At 43.1% G+C, this 25,431-nt stretch overlaps 1 protein-coding gene across 2 annotated transcripts; it reads left to right on the forward strand.

Moving 5' to 3' along the window:
- Window positions 1–208: 208 nt before the first annotated feature.
- Window positions 209–25,431, forward strand: LOC146199006 (coiled-coil domain-containing protein 93-like). 2 transcript variants are annotated; one of them, XM_084594467.1, is made up of 18 exons: window positions 209–476; window positions 635–742; window positions 826–920; window positions 1,000–1,111; window positions 2,181–2,276; window positions 3,544–3,603; window positions 3,723–3,869; window positions 5,049–5,096; window positions 7,822–7,908; window positions 7,994–8,086; window positions 10,548–10,610; window positions 13,524–13,814; window positions 15,731–15,839; window positions 17,004–17,086; window positions 17,472–17,509; window positions 19,426–19,510; window positions 22,150–22,263; window positions 25,230–25,431. In XM_084594467.1, exons 1-18 carry the CDS (start codon window positions 456–458, stop codon window positions 25,290–25,292), a joined length of 1,713 nt encoding a protein of 570 aa, XP_084450593.1. In that variant the 5' UTR covers window positions 209–455; the 3' UTR covers window positions 25,293–25,431. The 2 variants fall into 2 exon arrangements, with proteins under 2 accessions (XP_084450593.1, XP_084450594.1); XM_084594468.1 differs by lacking the exon at window positions 209–476 and having other exon boundaries at window positions 808–920.

Consider the following 25,431-nt stretch of genomic DNA (forward strand, 5'->3'; position numbering starts at 1 on the left):
ATGACCGACTTCGGTGTCGCACCATCAGCGCCGGTTCCGTTTCCCGGCCTTGCTTTGCTGGCCTGTCAGTCCTCACGCTTTAGTTTTGCTTTATTTTTCCCACGCAAGCGCAAGTTCGTTGGCATCGGATGTTGAGTTGAGGCGAGCGTAGCGTTTGACATTTGACAGTGGCGTTTCGGTCTCGGCGATTTGCAGCACCGTGATTTGCAGTTGATGTGCTGTCGCTACTGTCGCTCACATGGCTCACATCTGTAAACTCATCTGTCAGTCTGTGGCGCCCTCAACTGCTTCCACCGCCAACTTCCGATGTTACCGATATGAAACGCTTTTGGCGCTGCGAGGGGCGTGTGCATTCGCCGGGAGATTTGCGGCGTGCCTCCTTTGATACGTGCTTAGAGTAGAACCAAGAATCTAGGTCGGTGCAATAAATCGCTACATACAAACCTTTGAGCACCATGGATTCAGCGCTTATGCAGGTAATCTCGACTCTTTGAAGCTTGGAGCCTAATTTGGGGATTGCTTCAACTACGACTTTCGCATAGTTGCATTGTGTGAACACTCGAGTTTTTAGCGCATCCGCTGTTTCGTTCCCGATAAGCGCATTTGAAATTGCATTGGCGCTTGCACCATGCAGGCTCAAGGCAGCGGTGACCAAAATGACAAGATGCAAGAAATCGGCGAGCTTCTTGTCGCGGCTGGTTACTTTCGAGCTCGCATCAAAGGAATATCATCTTTCGATAAGGTAGTCAGTTGTTCTTCATTGCGCATATCATGCTTTGGTTTTCACAGCGTATTGTTTTCTAATAGCGTGCACTGCATGCGTAGATCGTCGGTGGCATGGCTTGGGCCATCGAAGTCTGTGCTGTGGACATCGATGTCGACCTCCCTTTCAATGAAAACCTGAGCATTGGTCAGAAAATGTAGGCAGTCCTCCTTTGAACATATTTGAACGCATTACTGCCTGCCGTGCGTTTGAGATGCACAACTCTTGTTTAACAGATCGTTGACCGAGAAGATTGTGCGAGTGCTGCTAAGGATGAAATGCCCACATCGCATTGAACCCCATCAGATACAGGGTCTGGACTTCGATCACATATTTCCCGTTATTCAAGTGAGTTGCCATGTTTTGTTGTGATGTTACACTTCAAATAAAATTGCTATACACAACTGTTGTTTGAAAATTAAAAAAAAAAAAAAACAAACACTATTGCTGTATATTGCAGTTACCTCTTGCGGGCCTCAATGCAGTCAAAGTCTAAACGACTTTTATGTCTTGCTTTGTCAAAGGAATGTACAAAACATCTCTTGTCAAACAGCATTTGCAGTTATTATGGATTCGTGCATCGTGCTGAAGATGCAGTTGGAAAAATCTTCCAAGGCATATGCATAGGGATTTATTGAAAATTATTCTAATTAGAGTTACTTAATTTCAGGAAAAAGCAATAGTTGCAGCTGTTTCATAATATAATTGCAGAGAGAGCCCATAAAAGTCCACTTGTCGACACTGCTCGGCTTGCGAACTGAGGCTCCCCCTCTACCCTTGTTCGGTGCTCTTTCATGCAGGCGTTTTAGACGTACGCATCCTTGACACTGCAGCCACATATTGATCAAGGCAGAAACTAAAAGCACTCGTGTACTGTACAATGCCAGTGTACGTTGAAGCATTCCAGGTGGTTGAAATTAATTCTGAGTCCACTCATTTCTCATACCTCATGTTACTTTGTGACAGTACTATACCACTCATCATACATAAGATATCTGTTTATTCTATTTTATCTGTGATTAGTAAATTATGAAACAGCTTACCTCACATCTGATAGAGGTCACTTTGCAGTTATTTATTGTTTTTCTCAGTTATTAACTTTAGCTGAACAGAAAGGTGAACTTGACAATTTTGAGCAGTGTGATGACACAGCAAGGGAGTGATGCAGGGGCTATGTATGTCATTATGTGTTATCAAGCTGAGCGAAACCTTTTTCATTTAAGCATAAAATTTATAGGTAATCATGTAGCCTTTAGGAGTTCTTTGTATTCCTAATGAAGGAATGTAGCCAAATGCATTGGTGCATTTCCAAGTTATAAAATGTGTGTGAAAGCATACACACCGCAGTTTTCTCTTTTGTGCTTGCCATCTAATGAGCGTCCTTTCATTTTGCTTTCACCTTCTTTTCTGTCTGCAGTGGCTCGTAAAGAAGGCCATTGAAACAAAAGCAGAGACCGAGGACATTCATCGGGAGTATGCAGTTTACCTCTTTGAGAAGACGCACGGACCCGTGGTACGCTGCCGTAATAAGAGCACAGCACAAAGCAGTGAACAATAAGTTCGCTGCTTTGTGCTGTGCTCTTCTGTCCTTGTAGCCATACCCAGTGTAGGTAAAAACGTCCCCGGAAAAAAAAAGGTCCCCAGAAGATACGACCCCGGAAGAAACAGCCCCTGAAAAAGCAGCACCTAGGAAAAAATGTCCCCGAGAAAACAACTGGTCCTAAGAATGATTTCTTCCAGAACTCACCGGAAAAAAAAAAAAAAAAGAAAAAGAAAAAAAAAAAACTAGAGAAAACACATTTTATACAATTATTTATTGTCTTTGGACTAAATGTAATCATTTGGAACCTCTGCCCTCTGGGTGTCAAATATATAAACAAGCACTGTGTAAAAACATGGTGAAAGAGCCACCTGGCTCTTTACGTGTTGCATGGTTCCGAGCTGCGCAGCTCGTTAAGCAGTCATTAAACAGGTCTAATCAGCTTGATAATAATGGCCGCTGAGAAAGGTACAAGCGGAACGGCGTAGTGGTATAGTCTCGGGGAACCGCCCTAAGCACAAGGCGTCACTAGAATTACCTCACAGACCTTCTGGTGACGAGGTTCAACCCTTTCTCTGGTGATGGGGTAGGATGGTGTAACCAGGACGAGGCTTAACCGATCGTGCACTATGCCCCTCTAAAGCACCACTCCAAGCTTCTGGTCTGGTAAAGCTGGTGGTCAGCTCGCCTTTTCCCCGCAAACAAAGCGAAAACGAGGTGCTGTCACTGTATTACTGCAGCCATTATTTTTTTGTTATGAATGCCCGCATCAGTTCGATGTTCTGGGTCACTTCCAAGCCGACAGGTGGGGCCATTGTAAGACAGCATATATCATTCATCATTGCAGCTCAACATAGGGAAAAGCTGTGTACATCCTATAGCGCAAAGACTACAGTCCCCGTTCGGGGACATTTTTTTCTACTTCGCGAATAGGGACATTTTTTCTGGGGACGTTATTTTGCAGAGCCATTTACTCTGGGGACATTTTTACCGAATCCCAGCCATACCAGCTTACACAGCGTGGCAAATATTGCTGTGACTAGGCTTCACTGATTCTCATATGCTGATATAATTGTATTTGTGTAAATGCTGATAAGCACCTGTTTGTGATAGCCTGTGAAGAATTTCAAACAGCACACTTTATCACCTGTAGTTTGAAGCTTGGGGCTTGGGAAAGTTTGTTCACCTTTTTTTAGATGATGGGTAAATTGTAACAACTTAACATTTTTTTCTTTGCTAGGATGCCCCTAATAGGATGCAGTCTGCGACAGTTTTTTCGGGTGCTTATGCTGCCCTCCAGGTAGGTTCATGTTTTCTCCTTGCATGCGTGAAGTATCTAAAATATATTGCAGGTTCGTCTGCTGAATGATGCCTTGAGCTTCCCTCTCTATTGTGTAACCTTTTATGTGTTCGTGGCAGGAGCGTTACCGTCCGAGACGGCGCTACCGCCATCATGCACGGCACACACTCAAGACAGAAGCAGCTCAGGTGCAGGCCACTCTACTTGAATACGGCTCTGGTGTTCATCGACCTAAGGGGTCAGCTGAAGGTGACCAATCCCAGCAGGTATGACTTCTGGGCAAGGTGGTTGTACATTTGTGTAGTTACTCCTGCAGTTACACAGCTTTAACATATAATTAAATGTGTACATAAAGCTTGATATATTTGCACTGTGGTTGCTCCTACTGTTACAGTTATGTAATTCATATTTGCTAAGTCGTCCTGCTCTTTGAGCCTTTCGTTGAGGCAGACTATGAGATAAACATAGCTGCATAACTAAATTCATCTTTCTTGGTGACTGCTGTTCTTTCCTTGATGCAGCGGATTAATTGGCGCACATTAACACACCTTTGCTTTAGTAACAGACATGTAGAAAGTAAAATTTGCAGCAAAAGTTTACAGGGAACGAAGTATTTGGTGCAAACATATTTCAGTGCTGCCTTGTGGCCCAATTGCCTCGTATTAATACCAGCGGAAAGTGCATGCACATCCCCTTGTGCTTGCAGGCATTTCAGGTGATTGACTTGACAGCTGGAAAATTTTGTTTTTATTTGTCATGCCTGCATCGGTTAAGCTTGCCTGCATCGGTTAGCCTTGGGGGATTCCCCTAAATATTTGAACAACACCATTGCCACTTCGAGTTATAGATCAATTAGCTCTCGCCCTACCATCTGATCTGCTAACCGTCCTGGTGGTTAGCTCAGTTGGTAGAGCGATTGCCCCGGAAAGGTGGTGGTGCCGCGTTGGATCCCCGGATCAGGGCGAATTTTTCTTTAACTACGAAGTTTCTGAGAAAGCTGTATAGCTTTCCTCTGTAGCCATATGGCTGCGCTTGAGTGTATGTCACTGAGTAAATACTCCCTTATTAGAAACCTACTTCACCTTGGGGGATTCCTCTAAATATTTGACCATCAGTTACTTTCGGTGACTACAGAAAAAAAATAGGCAAAGCAATCTGTGGAAGCATCATCAATTTCCATTAATATATGTATATATATATATATATATATATATATATATATATATATATATATATATATATATATATATATATACATATATTTGTTCACCTTTTTTAGATGATGGGTAAATTGTAACAACTTAACTGTTATACTGTTGCAATGAGTCAGGCCAGTGTTGATAAATGAGAAGGGGATGCACTGCACAAGAATGTGGCTGGCTGAGTGAGCTTCACTGCTATAACCAGTGTAGAGTTATTGACAATAATTGACCACAATTTTGCAGGAGTCTGAGGTGATTCTGAGCAACATGGCTCCGCTTGCTTCTTCTGAGGTGAGTGCTCATCATGTGGACTGGAATTCTCCGCCCATGTGTTACTGTTTTTGGACCTAAAATGCGTCACTGAATGTTTGGTAGCACATACATATTATGCAAGTCGTTACTTTGAGAGAACAGATGAGTGATAGGTATCCACTAGTACCAGTGGACACCTGTCTTGGTTAGTAGAATGCTAAGTGAGCAGAAATTACTTTTTTCTTATGATGTGGCCAACATAGAATCATGGTTGCGTTGCTGTCATGACACTTGTCTAAAGGTGGTTGAAAAGATAGTGCCTCCCATTTTTCTTTTTTTCTCGAGCACTGTTTGTTGAAAATTTGTGAAATTCACCAATATTACTGCTGCATATCTGCTGTACCTGTAGTAATTTTCAATGCAATCTTGGTCAACTTATTTGGTGAAGAAACGCTTGCATACCCCCTTTGTATTAGTTTTTTTTCCTTCTGGGCCCGCATTCCGAGTTTACGTCGTTATCATTATCTCCCCTACCTCGAGTCACCTGATTGGGGAAAACGCTTGAAAAGGATGTTGCCCCCGCTTTCGGTTTTGCAGCGGCAACACCCAGTTCCGGCATTTTGACTAATCAGATGACTCGAGTTCACGTGAGATAACGCCATTTCGATAACGACACAAACTCGGAATACGGGCCCAGATGCAGCCATGTCCTTACGGTGTGAATAATGTTCTTGTCATTCTGAAAAATGAATATCATACGATGCCAAGCCAGGAGTGTAAAGAAGGTGAGGAAGTACAGTGAAGCCAAATTTGGCAATTTGGCATTCGCTTTTTTTGTCTGAAGGCTGCTGCGAGATTGAGTGGTACTGCCCGTTCTAGTGTCATGAAAGACAAAAGGCTGCTACAAATGGGGTATGCATCGGTGGCGTAAGCAGCAAAACAATTTGACGGAGATTTTATTGAATATTTCTACAGGTCTTGCAGATATACAGCTTTAGTATTGTGAATTTCATAAATTTTGAATAAACAGTGCTCGAGAAAAAGTGTGGGATGTATTACTTTTTGAACACCCCTCATAAGTACTTCACTCTAGAGCAAGAAAGTGAGCTCTGCCTGTGTCATTGTCGCTGCATCACGGTGAGATCACATTTCTATCTGACGAGTCTCAAATGGTCAAGTAAGTTTGTGATATGGTCACCTACTTCAGTTCTCACTTTGTATTTTTGGTTTCATATCTACTTACTACTTTCTATAGCGATGTCCAAAAAAATTTAGAGTGCTCAAATTGCTTTCACCACTGTGTGTTGGGGGCATTTGTTCCTGCTTGCTGGGCTCAGTGTAGCTTTTTGAGGTGTTCAGAGTTAAGCAAGATCCTTAGGAAAGTTTGTGCACCATGTAATATTGTTTTGAAGCCTAGGTTATTTGCAAATGATGCAACCAAATCTGTTGGCAGCTGCTAGACTTGAGCTTTTGGATGTTTGTGGTTTGTATGCTTAAGTCGGTGCATTGGCACTCTAGCATTGTCTCCGGAGCCAAATAGATATGGTTGGATGCCTGTTTCATTGCTCTGCAGCATACAATGCCCATCCAACCTTGGCAAGTATGATGAGGAATCTTTATATACTAGTCAATCTCAATTGAGCTAAGTGGCAGATGTAATATCCTTGAATCACACTTGAGCAAACAGTGATGAATCGTGATGGCTTGTGGACATTATAAACAGGTTGCCCACATTTCTATCCCACCCCTCGCAACTTATTTCTGGTTGTGGCAGACATTCACACCATCCTATACAACTTTTCTTATCCTAACATCATCCTATACAAGTGGTCGCTGGGTGCCGCCATAGTGCTCGCTGGAGTGCATTTTGCACTTGTCGCTAGCACGGTGGAAGCCGCAGAGAAACCGGTTTTTCTGCAGTCCAGAGAGGAGGCTTTTCGACAATTCCCTCGCTCAATGAAAGGGTCTATAGGGGCTATGCAGTTCATTGTTGTGTTGTAACGTGATAGCATTAAAGGCCTTGTTCGCCGAAAATCTGGCGTCAGCGCCGGGTTGGCATTGTAAGCGAAAAATCACGAGCGTGGCGCTGGCAGGCGTAACTGGCAGCAGGCATGGCTGCGCACTGACTGGACGTAGGTTGCCTGATGTTATGTTTGGCAGGAGTTACCAACTGGGGCCTCTCCTTTCACATGGGAGGGTTATATCAGGATCAGCCTGCCAGGACCCTTGCATTCACATTACCCCTAGGCCACGCAGGCAAGTTTATAAGGCTTGGGTAAAGCTGGGCTTTATGTGGACTGGCAGGCTACGCTATGGTGTCATACCCTTAAATGCAGAGCTTAAGTGTTAGGTATGCAGTCAAGCTTGTATGGTGTTCTTGTAAGCTTTTCACTGTGCACTACTGTGTGCTGCAATGATTTTTTTTTTGTATGTAGTAGATTCTTGACTATCAAATGCATGCTGTATGTGAAAAAGATGAAGTCTGAAGACCACCTGATAGTTACAGTGTGCAGTGAAAGACGTTTGCTCCGTTTGCGATCGAGAAAACATCATTTGGTCTGCAAGACATTTCAAGTGTATGAAGTTGGCAGGAGCAGCTGGTTCTAGGAGAGGGCAGTCACTCTCGAGCTTGTCATTTTCAAAAGTGGTGCCAAATGGTGCGAAGCTACGTGCTGAAAATATATCGTGCTTGAGTCTGCTCTTAGCAATGAATAAAACAAGCAGCTTGTTCAAGTGAAGTGCTATTTGTTCTTGTGGCTTGCAGGGGCGCCTTACAACCAAGTCTGTCGGGAACATTGTACAGAAGCAAGCTGCTGAAGCTCGTGAGATTGCCGAGGACTTGGAGCGCAAGGCAAGCTCCCCCGTTTTGCACTTAGCATAGATGGTTTTCGCTGTTGTTAGGGGCTAGCTGTGATTGTCTATTGCTTTGCTTGCAGCCGATGATCCAAATGCCTGGTGCTGCCCGACATGCGAGGCTACTGAATTCGGTGCAAAAGCAACTGGAAGCAAAGAAGGAACACTTGCAAAAGGTGTGCACTCGCATTTTTCTTGTGGCTTGTTTACTTGAGGGCTGCATCAGCTCATTTGAAGAGCTTAGGGTCTGTTTTGAAATGTGGATATACATTTATGAGCACTGTTTGAGGTGTCATGTAAATTCAGGTGCGTACTTGTAATTTAGGCACATTAGTGATTATGAGTTTTTTTATTGTGCTAGCACTAGATACCCATTCACTGATTTTGCCAGTGTCTGTCTGCCTGAAGCCAAGTAGGGATTGCTTACAGTGGGGCTTCATAGCAATATCGAGTGATTTCTTAATGTGATAGATTATGTTTATGCTGGTGAATATACAAACACTGCGACTTCTCATTTTGGGTTTTGCCAATATCGGTCTGTCCAAAGTCGAATTGGCAGGAGCTGCCAACATGGGCAGCACTTTTGGTATGGAAATTGAATTATTGAAACTTTTGAATACAAATATAAAGAAAAAGCGCTTTCAGATATTGACCATTTGTTCAGTATGGAAAAAAAATTCAGTAGAAGATAACGTGGCAGATGTTGTCTTTATGATTTTTTTAAATTATATAGTGCATGGTCTTTGCTTGAGCAGACTGAGCACGATGCAAAAAGAAAAAGGAAGAAAGATGCCATGCACAGAAATGCGTACTGTTTGATTAGGCAGCATAACATTGTTCAACCTGTAATGTGGGCCTGCTAAAGGAGCAGAAAAACGAAATCCATGCAATAACACATGACTGGCAGCTATAAGTATAGTTGGGACTTCAAGGGACCGAAAGGAATGCCTTAATCGTTCAAAAATAACTTTCACCAATCGAATTCTATGAACTGAATAATAAACGTGTTCAGTTCTTATTCAAACCTCTACCAACCGGTGTTCAGTCAGCAAACAAGCTATCATCCATCTCCAAACTGGAAGTAATACAGCATGTCTTACTTGTTTGAGACAAACATCAAAAATGTTTTTGGCTAATGAGAAGGTTCACAATAATATTCCAGTGATCTCCCAAGGACGCTATTAATGTCTTTATGTTAGATTGGAGTCTTTTTCTTTAGCTGAAAGCGAGTTGTGTATGTGGCTGAGTCATTTAGGATATATACCGGCTGCTGATACCGGTGAGTGTTGTACACAGTTCTTAAAATATTAGTAGGCATTGAAAGTTCTTGCATATTCTTTCTTGGCAACTGCTTTCCCTTTTCTTTTTTTTTTTTTTTTTTTTTTCAGTTTATGTTCTAGAAGAAATTGTGAAGAAGGTGGAAGTAAGCTAAATATCATCTATTTAATGTCAATTTACATTTTTTGGCATCGTAAAGTATTTGCTTATGCCTTACTCTTTGTTTAATTAATCAACAGAACATAAGGTGAAGTCTCAGCTTTACAAGCAATCCAAGGTTAGCTGTGTGGAAGCATGAATGGGACTGACGGGATTTGGGCTCTTTTTGTTTACATCTTATTGAGAACACGTGACCATTGAACACTGTGTGTTCACTTATTTATCATATTCCGTACGTTTCTGTCATTCAGATGTAGTTCTTTAACTAGAAACATCTGGTCAGTGTTTTGTCAAATTATCAAACGTTTTATTTGGCTGTTGAGCAAAATGACACACCATACTATTTTATTGTGACATATGGGAGCTTTTATACTCATTCTAGATTTCAAGAATTGTTTTTTTTTTCAACTTGTACCATTGTAGAAGAAAAGAAAAGAACTGCTCCTATCACATTCTGTCCCATACCATAAACATAATTTTGGTGTTTAAAACAGGCCCCGCCGGGGTGGTGCAGTGGTAAGACGCCCGACTACTGTGCCGGAGTTCCCGGGTTCGAACCCGACCTCGGCGGCTGCGTTACGATGGAGGCGAAACGAAGTGGCGTCCGTGTGCTGTGCGATGTCAGCGCACGTTAAAGATCCCCAGGTGGTCGAAATTACTCCGTAGCCCTCCACTACGGCTCCCCTTTCTCTCTTTTCACTTTCATTCCCACCTCCCTCCCTTCCCTTACGGCGCGGTTCGGGTGTCCACAGAGCAAGTGTGACAGTTACTGCGCCTTTCCCTTCCTGTGAACCAATTTAACTTAACTTAACTTTAACTTAAAACAGTCATGGTAATCCACAGATATGTCTGTCTATTATCAATGCTTGCACAGTGGGAATGCCAAAGCTGATACCTCTTGTCACTTCTCTTGTTGCGAGATTACTACTATTTACACAACACCAATATTTTCAGATTGGCTGTAATGGATGCATATTTGCAGCGTAACTAATACTAGACCCGCAATATAAGCTTTCCAAAACAAAGGCTGAGGGTGGGCCTGGTTTCAATGTTGTCATGTATATAAAGAAAATTTCCTTAAGAAAATTAGTTTAATCTTGACTGGAATTGTGGTTCAAACTCCCTGTTGGCAAAAATAGCTCTTGTTCTGAATTGCTTTGCGAGAAGAACTTTATATGTCTTGTGTCTCATACCTTCCAGAGTCAGGATCAGCTTGAAAAGCTGCGGGAGGAGTATGAGGTGCTCCAGAAGGAAGACAAGGAGGTGAGTGATTCTCTATAGTACATTTCTGCATGTGGGCATATTTTAATTTGAAAACCTTTCTTGGGTCACAGGTAGTGTAGACAAAAGGGTCAGCCAAAGGTGTCAGCAGCGTTTGTTGGTAGAAATGTTTTTGCATGGACTGACACTAAACAAAAAGAAATGTGTCTCCACCAGGAATAGAACCATTATCCTTTGATCTCTAGCCGAGTGCGCAAACCACTACTCCACGCCAGGCTTAGAAGAAACAGATTGTAATTCTGCTTGTCTAGCATAAGGATGATAGCAGTGACAATGATGGAGTTAGTGATGATGATAGCAGTGATGACAATTGCAGTGCATTTAGTTAAAGCAGGCCTGTAAAGTGGCTTTTGCCATTTTCGTTTTTAAACAAATTCAAGCACATCGAAAACCGGTGGCTGGTTTTCAGGGGAGGCAAAAAACATGATGCCTGTGTGCGGTGTCAGTGCACGTTAAAGAACCTCATATGGTTGAAATTGCCGGAGCCCTCCACTACCGTGTCTCTCATAGCCTAAGTTGCTTTGGTATATAAAACCCCGTAAACCAAAACCAAACCAGTCCTGTAATTTTCTAGCTTCATGCATTGTTCTTTTAATGTGGGGGCACCAGTCTTTTTAAATGTTCTTTCTTCCTTACCATTTTAATGCACAGATATGATTTTCAGAGGGCATTTATAACCGAGCATATTAAAAATGGGCAAGAGCAGTGTAGTGCTTTCCTCTTAATGGAGAGAAACTCATTTTGGTTTCTTTCAAGCAAAATGAATGGAGATAATGAGTAGAATAGAGAAAAGGTAGGATGTCAATATAAGAACCGAGCTGATATAGACATAGTGGAATACAGAAATCACTGTGTTTTCTTTATTAGGGATGACTGTTAGCTTCTTATACCTATGGTTGACACAATGATCTCATCTCCGTCAGTCTTCTCAATATCACTACAGTTGAAAGTCACTGCAACTGAATATAATGTAGCTTTATTTTGCTGTGTCATCGATTGAACTAAGTATGAGCTGTCGGCCTTCCTGTCTGGTCTTCTAATCGCAATGTGTACCACATAAGGCAATAGTAAAAACATATTGTGATTGCCAGTGGAAAGAATGTACTCACCACTGTTCCCTGTTTTGAATGCTAGAGATATCTGATTTTTCATTCTGACTAGCTACAAATCATTTAGCTGCACTGATTGGCTGCAATATCTAATTATTCTTTCAGTTCTTTTTTGCTTGCTTTGTTGTATATAGTAGTGACAAATCAGTCAGCTGTGTTTACTTTGAAAGCTTGTTTCTCGTCATATAGAAAAGCTAAGCCAGTGATTGAGTGACCGATTGTAGGGCTTTTGATGTACAAGTGCCCATGAAAATTTTCGGAACATAAAAGTCTGAACATAAATTAACATCTGGGTAGCCTTAGGTTCTGCTCCCGCTTGAATGGTGCGGTTCTGCACTTCCTTGTGGGACCTGCATAATCCAGCCCTAAATGTCTTGAAGAACCTTTAAAGAGCGAATAAATTCTCATTATTTCAGAGTTCGGGAAACTTGTGTGGGTGTTTCTACTTGGCAGTTAGTGTTTTTTGCTAGCTTGTATGGATGAATTTAGGGTCTTACTGAAGACTTCATTCTTTTACCAGCACCTCCTGTCTTTATTCACTTGTGTTCCACTGCATGTCACCTGCTAGCACAAACATTGGCTTCTGCATGATAGTCGTGCTTATGCAGATGTGAAGCCGAACTGGCAATTTGGATGCAGTCCAGCTTGTGATGATCTTCTGTGACTGGCTCATTTCCTGACTTGAAATTATTGGTGGAAAATGCATGAAATACTAAAATGTGGTTTAGGTACATATTGAGTAAACAGTGCTGATAATTTTTTGCCTATTTTACTCTGACTTTCCTGCCCTGTGACTACACTGTTGACACCTCGCTGTTCTGTGAACTAATGCATGTGCTTTAATAAAAGAGCATCCATTTCCAAAATCTGAAATGGCAAGGTCTAGGTCTGAGCCTTACTATGGACATAAAAGTAATGGGTCACTTTCTGCATTTTCAAATGGTGCTGTGTTTCTTGTGTGCTTGTGGATACAGGGTAGAACGAGAGGCCATAAATCATTGAACTGGTTATGATGCGGTTAGTTTAAAAGTGATGACTCACTTTCTGTGTTTACAAATGGCACTGTGTTTCTTGTGGGTTTGTGGATCCAGGGTAGAATGAAAGGAAGAAGATGGCTATAGGGTATGAAAGAACTAAACAAGGGTTGATGGGGAGGCTCAGTTTGCAATCCAAGCCAACGTTTTGACAAGAGGACTTGTCTTTGTCTGGGCACAGGTGAAGAAAAGTCCCGTTACTGAAACGTTGACTCAGCTTGGGAACAGAGGCGTCCCCTCAACCTTTATTCAGTTCTTGTTCATACTCTGTAGCCACCTTCTTCCTCTCATTTTACAGATAAGGGAGGGTGTAGCATATAGAACAAAAATATTTACTCGGGTAAAACAAATAAAAAAAATGTTGCCTTTAAAGATGGTAGCTACACGTTTGAAAAATGTTGATGGACAAGCGTTTGCAATGCGTCATGTGAAAGGTTGTTCCAGTCCAAGGCTGATCTGGGGAGGAATGCTACAAAAAATGTGGTAGTGCATGCACGTAGCCGGGTGACATAAAGAGGTTGACCAATAGGAGCGAAATCCATGCTGGCAAGTTTATGTAGAACGAGAGTTGAAGGCTTCTGCTCAACCTTTGTTCAATTCTCTTTCGTACTGTTTATTTGTAAGAATTTATATCTTTGATGTCAGTATCATTGAGATAAAGGATATATCACCGCATACTTTACAGAGTTACAAGCATCTGAGTGATAAGCAGCATAACAGCCACCATTGCATGCTGTTGGTCTCTATTGCAGGCTGAGGCCCAGCTGGAAGAAGTGCGTGCGGCAGCCAAGCGCATTGCGGAAGGCGTTGGAAGCCAGGAGCCACAGCTGGCAAAGCTCTGCACACTGTTGCGCATAGATGCCGAGTTGGCTGACCAGGAGGCTCGCTTCCGGGCCAGCTGTCGCCAGGAGATGCAGCGGCTACAGGAGCTGGTGGCATCTCCAGAGCCTGAACAGGCAGCTAGTAGCAGTGAGGAGGACAGTCAGGTTGAAGCCCAGTGCCAGCAGGAACGCGAGAGGCTCCAGCGCATGCGGCTCCTTCTGGTTTGTGCTCCCGACATCCTGACCTTACATTTCATTTAGTGTCGCATTTTGCACCAATTTTGAATCAAAAGCTTTACCAGTCCTATTAATCAAAAGACCCGTTGGCGATGTGCCACTTTCATGGTCCGTCGGCATGCAGCAGTATCAGGAGAGTGGGCACAGATGAAAAAGGAGAGAAACGGCGCTTTGAACCATGCGTGCGAGGACACTTGAAGTCTCGAGTGTGTGACGAGCGAGCCGCTTGTAACTGGGAGAAGTCGAATGAGGGGCCATGGCGCTGCTTTCATGCGCAGCAAAACGTCCCTTCAGTCACGATGCTGGGTTGACATGTGCGACATTTAAAAAAGGCGCGCATTTTTAGAGATTCCAACATGCTTGCATAAGCAGAGTAGTGGTGGCCATGCTTGTGCTGCAGGTTGCAATGTGAAGAGGCTTCTGTGGTCTTTTCGGTCATGTTCATGCTTTCGCGTTATCCCATCTAAGCAGTCTTAATTGTCTCTGCCAAAAATCTTGCATTAGTGCTTTGGTGTAAAGATGCAAAGGTGATTCAGCGAGTGATGCACCTACAGCTCACACAAAAGTATTTATTTTGCGAGCAGCCATAAATGGCTGTTATACAATCTCATGTCACTAGCAGAAATTTGCATCAAGTCCCTGAAACCAAATTGTGATGGCTTGCTGAACTTCTGCATCACTTAAGAATCGGCTGTCATCTAGATATTTTTGCAATGCTTGAAGGAGATGGAAATCTTTGGGTGGCAAGTTGGGACAGTAGGGGGGGTGGGATGGAAAACACTTATCGTCCCCTCATTCTAAGTGTAACTCAAAACGGCCACACCTGCAAAGAAAGCTTTTGCATGGCCTTTTGAAACTAGTGGCCCCATTTGCAGAAAACTACACAGACTTTAACAGGCATCGCATTTCTGCTTGACAGTGCCTGACTGACCATGCTTGGTCAACAGCATTCTCCTCGCCGAGGTGGTGCAATGGTTAGGGCGCTTGACTACTTCACCCAAGGATGCGGGATCGAATCCTGGCCGCCGCGCCCGCTTTTCGATAGAGGGGCAAAGCTAGGTGCTCGTGTGCTCTGCGATGTCAGTGCACGTTAAAGAAACCCCAGGTGGCCGAGATTTCTGAAGCCCTCCACTACGGCGTCCCTTATAGCCTGTGTCACTTGGGACGTTAAACCCTATAAATCAAAGCTATCAAGAGCATGCACATATTGTTACATTTCTAGAGGAATGCACTCAGCTGGCCCTGACCTGGCATCCAGTGATTTGCATCTTTTTGCTTCATAAAGGCAGCACCTCGGTGGCAGGAAGTTCACACACTATATAGAAAACCGCCATGATGTGGCTTCAGGGACATAATACAGATTTCTTCTAAGCTGGTGTTGATGCCTTGAAATACCAGTTGAACAAATGTTTGGACGAGCATGATGACAGTGTTGAAAAAGAAATGTGTACTGGTGATCTTAATGTGCATTGGTGTATCAACCTGAAAAATAGTATATTGTGTATGTGTGCAAGCTTTTGTTACCTCACCATTTGTAGCTCACCATTTCAAGTGCTCCAGTTGTCAACTGTGGAACAGGCAGCATTTGGTTTCCAGTTGGCTTCTTCTGTTTGTTTTTACTGATCTGAAATGAGAGTGGGCTGGTGATCGAATGAGATGTAGTGGCTGCATTTGAACATTTTCATCTCATTCTGAGTCTTGTGGAATATCACCTGGTTTTGCTGAGTATGCCTTGCTGAAAGCCAAGAACCTCAGCTCTGTTCGTGAGTTCCTGAGCTGCAAAGCATCTTGTGATGTTGCATCTTTTTTGTTTCTGCTAATAGTTGATGTATTGATATCCAGTGCTTATTTCTGATAACTGGAGTAGGGCACTGCATTCCAGGAACTGCTTCTTTTTGCAGGCTAAAAAGAACCGCGAAATAGCGGGCATTCAGAGAAAGATTGATGAAGTCCCATCCCGTGCTGAGTTGAACCAGTACCAACGCCGTTTTGTCGAGCTTTATGGCCAAGGTAAGCTCATGGTACTCTAAAGCTGCTTCACTGCGCTCGATAATGCTAATTAGGCGGTAGCTCTGCAATACTACTGAATGGATCTCGTTATGCAGACAGTGCAGGCAGTAGCTCTTTGTGACGAAATAGCTTGGGATAAAGTTAATGAAGGCATCATTACGTGGCTATTCACTTTTCTTTATGCCCTGAATGAATGCAGTAAGTACCATATATTCCGGTGCATAAGATGCAGTTTTTTCACAATTTTACTAATATGTCCTATACAACGGTGCATCTTATTGCATATTTTTGTTTTCTTTTTGCACAATGTTTCTAGATGGAACGTGGGCAGGACTCAAACAGCCTCAAAACTGTTTAAATCTGTTTAAAGCGCAGAAGCCTCTAAATACGAGAGGTGCGTCTTATGCACCGGGAAATACAGTATACCACACAATATTTCTGTGGTAAAGTATGTACATTAATAACAATACGTGGTCTGGAGACACCAAGATGTCTCACTCCGCATCATACTACAGCATGAAACACTGTGAGCTGTGTATTCTAAAATTGCATGGCAGCTAGGGTATCAATATTGTTCAGGATAATTTATTTGGCAAAACTATAGTGCTGGGTATGACTTATCGTAAAAGCAAAATTTAGGGGCAGAATTTAAAAATAGAAAATGTCGACGTTTGTATTGCAGAGTCTCTTTGAGATGCTTTTAAACCCTTTGCTTGCCCCCCGCTCCCCCCCGTTTTTTTTTTTAGAGTGTTGATGCAACTTTTTGAGCAGACCAGTGTACTTGCTGAATATCAACTATTGACCTACATTTGTTTAATAATCACATTAGAAATAGTCTTTAAGATCTCCTTTGTTTGGAGATCTTATGGTTAAATCTAGCTTAGAAAGTTTCTCTTTTTTACTCAAAGAGCAGGGTCAGTGGAAAGCTGTCCTTTATTTTTTTGCTCTAATGAATCCAGATGTTGCATGGTGGCAAATATTTTGCTAATCTAAAAGCTGCAGTGATTAATTCCTAAGCAGTCATACTTTTCAGCGGTCAGACTTGTTATTTTAAGAATAAAGAGATAAAAAGACGAGTTGAAAATAAATGCATCATCTACTTTAGGTGTGACATTCTTGGCATGAAAAATATGCTGAGTTTCACTTGCATGCCATCCCAAACAGTGGCTGCTACGCACCGGGAGACAAAGCAGTTCTTCACATTGTACAACACTCTGGATGACATCCGCATGTATCTCGACAAAGAGGTATGCCGGCCATGTATTTTGAGTGACGCTTGAGCTGAGCTTGCTGTTAAATGGGCCAAGCTTTGCAGACTGCTAATTAATTTTACAAATCTGCTTTGTATGTGTTTATCACATTTTGTTTTTCATATAAATTAACATACATGCATCATAGCCTGTCGTTTTTAAGACCAGGTTGGGCTGAAATCGTTATTTAATATTGGAAGAAACATTATCTAATATTGGAATACTGGAAGACATCACACCATTGCTACATTACGCAGTTTTAGTTCACTTACCTTTTTATGGTGGAAGCTCACCTCAGATAGTAACATATTATGAATTATTTTTTGTATTGGCTCTTGTGTTATTGGGTAATTGTTAACAGTTCTGTGTCATGCATTTCCAGATTGGACTTCTCAACTCAGTACTAGAAAACTTCACTGAGTGAGTTTCTTTTTTTTTTCTTGTTACTTAACAGCCTGTTATGGGTTGATAGCAGAGCATAAGGGATCAGCAGAGACAGATTTTCCACCCTTCCTGGGGATGTCTGTGCATTAGTTCCCATTTTTATAATGGAATCTATTCTTTTGCAGCATAGTGTCTGTGATTAGTGTCGAAAGCATTCAGTGCTGTTATCACAAAGTTAGCAGGCTGCACTTAAAATTCCTTCTGTGCAGAATGGCAGGATAATTTTGTTTCTATAAAAAAGATTACTGCCTTTCCCATAATTGTGAGTAGGTGCAAGCTTGAAAAGGTTGCGGGCATAGCACATTGTCGGCAGGGGCGAGCAGTTCTCTGCTGTGGCATATAACTCGCAGAGCGATAGCTTTTTGCAAGACTCTTCCTATCTCTCCTTTTATCAGGCTCCATTCCTTGGCTTAAGCAGCTATCACAGTAACAGCACTGAAATATGGAACAATGTAGAAGCGTATGCGGCCTCAAAGAGATTTTAGGAGGACCAGCGTGCTCGAGTACAGCGTGTATACAACCATCTGCTAAAAAGCAAAATTCCATGAGCTGATGCTACAACACGGTAATGGACTTAATTCCAAATGTGTGAACACACTTCGAACAGCTGCTGCCTTGACTGCTGGCCTCAGGTGGTGTTTGTGCGTAAGTGTGTGGCACCGTGATGCCATACTTGGGGAAGGAGTGGAATCCTTGGAGAGCAGAGAACTCGTATCATTAAATCGCGTTCGGTGCCAGGAAATTTGTTTCGGTGCCCAGATAAAGGGAAATCGGTGCCTGGATGAAAGAGGATCGTTGCCTGGATGTTTGTTCTCAGTGTTGGCTCAACGTCACCTAAAGGTTGCCAGCAACGGGTGCTAAAACATTTCATGCTTAAAAAAGTTGCTTTCACAGACAAATAATTAACTAAGGATGAGCTGTTAAGTTTTGTGGCACACTATTGAAGAGCTGTCCAGTGCTTTCAGTCCTACTTTTTTTTTTCTCTGATGTGGTGGAGTGTATCCCTAAAGCACATTGTTAACATAATTTTCTCTGCAGAAGAGCTTTCAGTGATAAGCATGTTAGTTTTTTTTGTTATAATGTGCTTGATAGGTGAATAAGACCTTATTTGTGGGCAAGCGTGCTCGCATGAACTTCTAAGCGTTTGAAATAGTTCGGCTTACTCGATGTTGGCCTCCCAGGTTGATGTCACCACAGCTTGCATATTTTTTTGAGGGTCCATAGGCAGGTAAGGTCTAGACAGAGCCACAGTAGGCACTATATTCCCAACACTGCCCTGTCCGAGTTCACTGCATATTTTTTTGAGGGTCCATATGCAGGTAAGGTCCAGACAGTCACAGTAGGTACTATATTCCCAACACTGCCCTGCCCGAGTTCACTGTTTCAGTGGGTGGACCTGGCCATACATTAGACACGAGGTAACCTTCTTTTTATTCGGCTGGACATCAACCCCTTGCTCCTTACAAAACTCCATATTGCTGTGCTAATTAGTGTGAGATAAAGCTGTTCCTTATTCTTCTGAGGGCATAATCTCAAGTACATGTGGCTGCTATTGTCCCCAGCTATATCGTTCCTTTTCATATTGAGTGACTCTGTACACAAGAAATGGTGTCCAATTAAGCCACAACCTCAGTGTTGACAGGTTATTTCAGTGGTTGTGGCAGACAGGGCTACACTAGGAGCATAATTCATCCCCATTTGGCTTGAAATGAACATCTAGCAAAGAGAGAATGATGTGCCATCATTTATTTAGCTATATTAAAAGCTTGGTGTTACAACGGTATGGAGCACCAGCGCGCAGAGGGTTGCCTCACAGTTGGTGTGTAGGAATTCGGGGCAACATTTTTGTGATGATTGTTTCTGAACATTCAAGACATCCTGTTTGCTTACAGGGCTATGTCCAACCCTGCAACAAAAGACCAGTTCCTGGCTCAGTTTGAGCAAATTGTTGACGGAGTGAAGCAGAACAGACTAAAGGTATGCCCACATTTCTTGCAGCCCTATTCTACTTCCTCTTCTACTTGTGTTGACATGCTAGTGAAGGCATTAAGGAAAGAGGCACACTGGCTCTGTTTGTTATATATATATATATATTTTTGCACATTGACAGAAAATTGATCATGTGCAGGAGGTCTGCTTGTATGGCAGTACTGGTACTTTCGTTTTCATGGGTTTCCTTGCTTGCTTTTTTTCCTGTGCACCATACATGATAGTGTGCAGGAATTGATTACAGTGCGTAAGCTGCTGCCCCACTGAAAAAGTGGAATGGTTAGCATGGGAAAAAGAAACTGCAAGGCCTCGTGTAATTGTATTGTTTAGACACGGGACAAAGAGGTGCGGTTTCTTTTAGTAGGTTTAACTGCATCCCTTGCATTAACCACTTGTCTTTCATTTGCTTTTTCAGCTAGGCCTAGAAATGAAGACTCAATAGATGAATACCCAGTACATATCTGAATAGAGTGAAGGCTACAAACTACTTGTCCAGCCCAGAGAAAATACATGAAAAGCTAAAAGCTGAAAGATGTTCAGATGAAGGCACGTGTATGCGCTATGGGCTAATGCAGCTGCCCCTATCCTTGATCCACTCATGGCATTTTGTCCCTGTGAGCACTCAAGTGCTAACTTGATGATGTTAACACCTCCTGCTGATATTTTTTATGGCTTCATCTTCATCTTGTTCATACTGTCAAGCAATATCCCACTTCTTGTTTGGGTGTGTATTTTCACGGTCAAGTGGGTTCATGCCTTTTTTTGGTGATACTGGCTTTTGCTGCACGCTGCACTAAAGTCGTTAAAGTGTAAAAGTGAGGTGTGCGGCCAGACCTTTAGTGTGCAGTAAAGTCTGCAGCGAGGTGGTGACATCAATTCAGCACCATGAGAAAAAAAAAAAAAAAGCGGGGGGGACACTTCAGCTCCACATTCAAGGGTATGACGTGATAGTGTTAATGGCTCCCATCCGCAGCTCCTCTTGCAAATGCTCATTCTAACATGTCAGCTTTGATACTCGCTTAATCACTAGTGCTCCTCTAATTTGTGCTTTCACTATATCAGCCACATTTGTTGGCATCCAGGTGTAAGCCACCAAATTATGTGAAAGACCGCCTGACATAGACGCTTATTAAAGCCCTGCTTTAACAAAGCCGTAGCGAGAGAGAGAGAGATAAAACTAATGTCCACAGGGGTGGGCTGCAAGCCCGGGCCAGGTACAACCTCACTACTCTAGATGCCTCACAGTCTGTGCCACTGCAGCACATCTGCGGCACGCGTGGTGACGGTTTTCTGCCGGGGAGGGTCTATTGCTCGCAGTGAGGCTTGGAGAGCTCCGAGCCCGGCGGGGGAGGCTAAGCCAGGCACTTCGTGAGGATATGTGTTAGGGTCGCAGTGGGGTGGGAGCACATGGAACAGGATGGGGTAGGGTAAATGCACTCGGGTGCATGCAGTATAGTAGGTGAGGTGTGGGGAGGGTTCGGGTCTGCAGACAGCACCACAGGATGTGGTGGTGGATGGTGAGGGATGAGTGTGGTGGAGGATAGAGCTGCCGCTCGGCTTGACAAGTCTGCGTCAGCTTGCTGAACGTATGCATGCGCTCTCTCGAGTCCTGGCCAGCATCTGCCGCCGCCCGGTTTATGAGTCCTCGGGCGTGGACATTGGTGGCCTCGTTACCAGGATTTCCGGAGTGCACATGCACACAGTTGGCATTTCCTGCTATGTTATATGGTCTCGTGACACCGCGCAACTCGCTGTCCTACCAGTAGGTGGACATGCTATCCACTAAATGCCGCCTGCTAGAGCCATGCCCATCGTTTTTTTGCTCATGACAACATCAGGTTTTCTGCATAATGAAGTCTTTAACACTATTGCATTAAACGTTTTTACATCTTTTTGATTTTAAAGAAACCCACGTCTTTCATAATGTGTTTGTAGAAATTTTTCCTGATTGTGAAAAATAAGTAAACGAATTGTATCTTGTTGCTGCAGTGCTTCTGCTGACCTGTGCAATGTTTTTCTCCATTGCTAGACTTATCTGTTTTTCTGAAGATATTTTATAGAAGCAGGTATATTTCTCAAATGCCACCCACTTTTTTCACGATTGTAGGCATCACCGTTCTGACAGTTTCATGACCTACTGTCACAGGACTTTCAGAATATGGGCTTGGGTAAACTATATTCAAGTCAGGTCATGAAGTAAAACTTTTTGTTGGGCTAGTTGGTCCATAATGATGTGAAACAACTTAGCGCAAATGAAATAACTTGAAGGCGAATAGAAGAAGGGACAGGAAAGAGAAAGAAAGTCAGGTCAGCTGCATTATCTCACACACTATACGAACTAGACCAAGAAACGAGCTAGTTTACTGCATTGTCATTGTTTTTTGAAGTAGAACGCATATGTTTGCGCTCTAACAGTACTTACCGCTTTTCCTTTCTTTTGCTTTATGTGTCTACTATTGGAAAAACCTGGTTTGTTCTGTCTGAAGAACTGTACCTCTTTGCTGTATACCAAGAAAACAGGCCTTGCCTATTTCTGTTGTTGACTGTATGCTACAAGCTACTGTGGCAGAAAAATTGCATTCCTTTCTGAGTAAACATTGTATGGTGTGATTTTCTTTTCCCTACAGGTTGAGAAAAAAAGGCAAGAAGCAAAGATGTCACGAGATCGACTGCATGACAACCTCTTGGAGCTGGTGGACAAGCAGAGGCTCTACTTTCGTACAGTCAAGGAATTCAAAGAGGTATGCTTTTCCTTCTTTAAAGCTTCTGCCAATGTTGTTTAGAACGAAGTGCCAAACACGTGTAAAAGAGGCACAGGGTGTTCAGGTATGGACTCATACACGAGAATTACTGCATATTATTTACACATGTGTATAAACTTGCGTTTATGAAAGTCGTTCAAGAAGTTGTATCAGTGTTATACCAAGCTGGCAGAGAACTGTACTCGGGATGTGGAGACCAACGATTTGCCTGCTGTGTTCTACCTAAAGCCAGTTTTATTTTGCAGCTTCTCAGTTGTTCCATCCTTTCGAATTTCTGTGCCCCTGTCAATTTGATTACTGGAACATTCCACATTTAGAGCGCAGCTCTACGTGCCCGTTCCTAGATTGCGCATTGTTGGTATAGTTGTCCATGTAGTTGGCTAAGCCGGCCACCTTGTGTGGTAGGTTGTAGCAGAGCGAACTGTCACCTATCACAGCTGGCAGGTGGTAGAGTGGAGAGACAAAAATGTCCTCCTCACATATAGAGGAGAGTGAAGACAGGGAGGGAGAGGAAGGTATGGTGAAGGGGAAGGAATTCACAACTGGAAGGTGGTTGTCACCATAGGAAAAAGAAAAACCAGAGGGTGGCTACCAAGGAAGGAACTGGTTATGAGGAGGGCCAAAGAATGTGCAACCTGAGGGTGCTGTGCGAAGAAGTGAAAGGGTGACTGCCATGGAAAGCAGAAGGCTACCTTGGAAAGAGGAGGTTGTGACAAACACTGAAGGTTGACTACCATGGCAACAGACACTTATGGCACGACCAAATGAATGTACCGTCTTTGCCAAGAGTAACCAGGCTGCATGTTTTGCTTCTCGCTTGTATTCTGAAGCCATCATTGATCACCAGATAATCACAACGTGTGCTGTACGATGCCGGCGCACGTTAAAGAACCCCAGGTGGTCGAAATTTTCGGAGTCCTTCACTACGGCGTCTCTCATAGTCTGAGTTGCTTTGGGACGTTGAACCCCACAAACCAACCAACCAACCAACAACTTGTAAGGAGTGACGGCAGGAGCCCACCTTTACTTTGCACATATTTACAGCTTCAGAAATGGTCTGAATTCTCTGCCACCCGACGTAGAAGTGGAACACGCAGCCCGTTTACTTTTGGCAAAGACGGTACATTGGTGGGGGAGAATGAAAGGTAGAGGAGGGGGATTGACTGGATAGTTGGGAGGGCAGCAGCATAAGATGCAAAGGTGGAAGGAGCTGGAGAGAGGGGTCGCACTGAGCTTGTGCCGGCTACTGTGTAGTATGATGCACTGGCATACGGTCATAAGAAAAACGCACCCATGTTACCCACGTGCCACTTGAAACAAGGTCGGCTGCTGTTACGACCCCTTGTTAGTAGTGCATACACCTCAATGTTCAGAACCAGGCATTGGTTCAGCACCTGGAAAACATCTTTTGCCACTTCTCAGGTCACAAGGTCTCTTTCATGACAATCAAGAACTAGGAAAGGAGTGCCAGTTGAAGGATGATTATATGTATGTGGGAAACTGAAAAGTAGTGTCAGCATATATAATATATATATATGATCTTGGCGACGTGTGGCCCGAAAGCGTCCTGGACCAGAATTCATTCTTCATCCAGTCGCGCCCGTCGTCATGCCATGGATCTCATCGACATCGACAAACTTCCTTGTCCACGATCGGGACGATCGCTCAATGGCTCCAGATGATGTTACGGACGAGGAAGAAGTGAGCAGTGGTGCGAGCAGGAGCGCTCCCGATAGGCCATCTTCTCTCTGTTTTCCTATGTTCATTGGCTTGCAGCCCCGCAACAATGTGTGTGCGTGCGTGTGTGTAAATAAACACACACACGCACACACACACACTTTCCCTCTTCTCTCTCGAGTTATTTACTTCTGCATATTGCAAAAACAAGGTATGTGAAGACCAGCCTCTAATTTTCACATCTGGGTATTGTAATCTTCTGCCAATTTATTATCATAGTCCTTGCAAGTGGTCTTCAGTGACAAGAGAAAGACAGGTTGATCATCTTGGCACTTTTTGACTAAAGAGAGAGGCATTCAGCAGCATATTGAAAGAGATGTAAGGTTTTACAGTGCAGAAGAGACCAGGATAGGCTTTTAGGCAAGGAATTCTATGCAAGCAACATCTGCACGTAGCTTCCTATGCGCAGATAAGAACTGACCATACTGTAGTTGTCACACTGTGAGCGTATTACCATAAACCATTGGACTGTAACTGCATGAGAATATTCATCTGACTTAAGTATGCCTGCCTTAAAGCTTTTTCATAACTGCTGGTAATAATTGCATTGGTTTCTTGTGTGCAGAACATCTTTAAGGTATTTGCTTGCAGCTTCACTGGTTCTGAGCCATTAGCAAAGTTGAAGGTATTGATACGTGGCATGGTAAGGCCAAGGGATTAGTCCAAGACGAGCAGCACACAGAAACAGAGCAGCGTCAACCAGGCACCAGCCAACACTGCTCGAACTTCTCCAAAATTCACGAGATTCTTCTTCCTCCTTCCTTATGCGCATATCAGTGCATGCACCGCCTAATGTAACAATATTGACAAAAAAAAAAAAACAGCACTACAATTATGTGCCAACTCGCTCAACTCGCCGTTTTACTGAAGGTGTTGACAAATCAGGTGAAAAGTTAAAATTGCATCACCCATTCTTGTTGAGAGCATTGCAATTGCATCTTTGTGAACTGAAAACTCTAATGAAGACCAAGTTCGTTAAATCAAAAGCATCCTGTTGTATACCATGCGTGCTTATCTAGATGCATTCTTTTTTTTTTTTTACTGGTGGTGAACCTACTCCAGCTGTTGCCTACATTTAGCTTGGCATTGTCGCAGTGCATGTTGCTGGAATAAGTATTGCTCTTTTTTTTTTTCTTTTTTTGTTCAGCTTCTGTGTGTTTTGTTCCAGTTGTCTTGAAGTGACTCATTCCCCTGCTTTCTTTTTGAAGGAATGCCGGAAGAACGAGGTTCTCGTGGGGAAGTTGAAAGAGTCGTCTGGAAAGCAGCGCTGATCTATTAAAGCTTGACTCATCGCACAGCGACATCTGGTAGTGTGTCACATATTCCACAGGCCTTTTTCCTTGCAGGTGCAGGAACTTTAATAAATATGAAATATCTACTGACCACAAATGTACGTGCTTATTCCTCTGT

This window comes from Amblyomma maculatum, chromosome 2 (genome assembly GCF_055883805.1).
Source record: "Amblyomma maculatum isolate TAMU_Amacu chromosome 2, ASM5588380v1, whole genome shotgun sequence".
In the NCBI taxonomy this organism is placed as follows: domain Eukaryota; kingdom Metazoa; phylum Arthropoda; class Arachnida; order Ixodida; family Ixodidae; genus Amblyomma; species Amblyomma maculatum.

Excerpts from the sequence above, each read along its gene's own strand:
- LOC146199006 (XM_084594467.1), top strand. The coding sequence starts at position 456 with ATGGATTCAGCGCTTATGCAG. Across the intron at positions 1,112-2,180 it reads ACATATTTCCCGTTATTCAA|TGGCTCGTAAAGAAGGCCAT; the intron begins GTGAGTTGCCAT and ends TTCTGTCTGCAG. Across the intron at positions 5,097-7,821 it reads CTCCGCTTGCTTCTTCTGAG|GGGCGCCTTACAACCAAGTC; the intron begins GTGAGTGCTCAT and ends TGTGGCTTGCAG.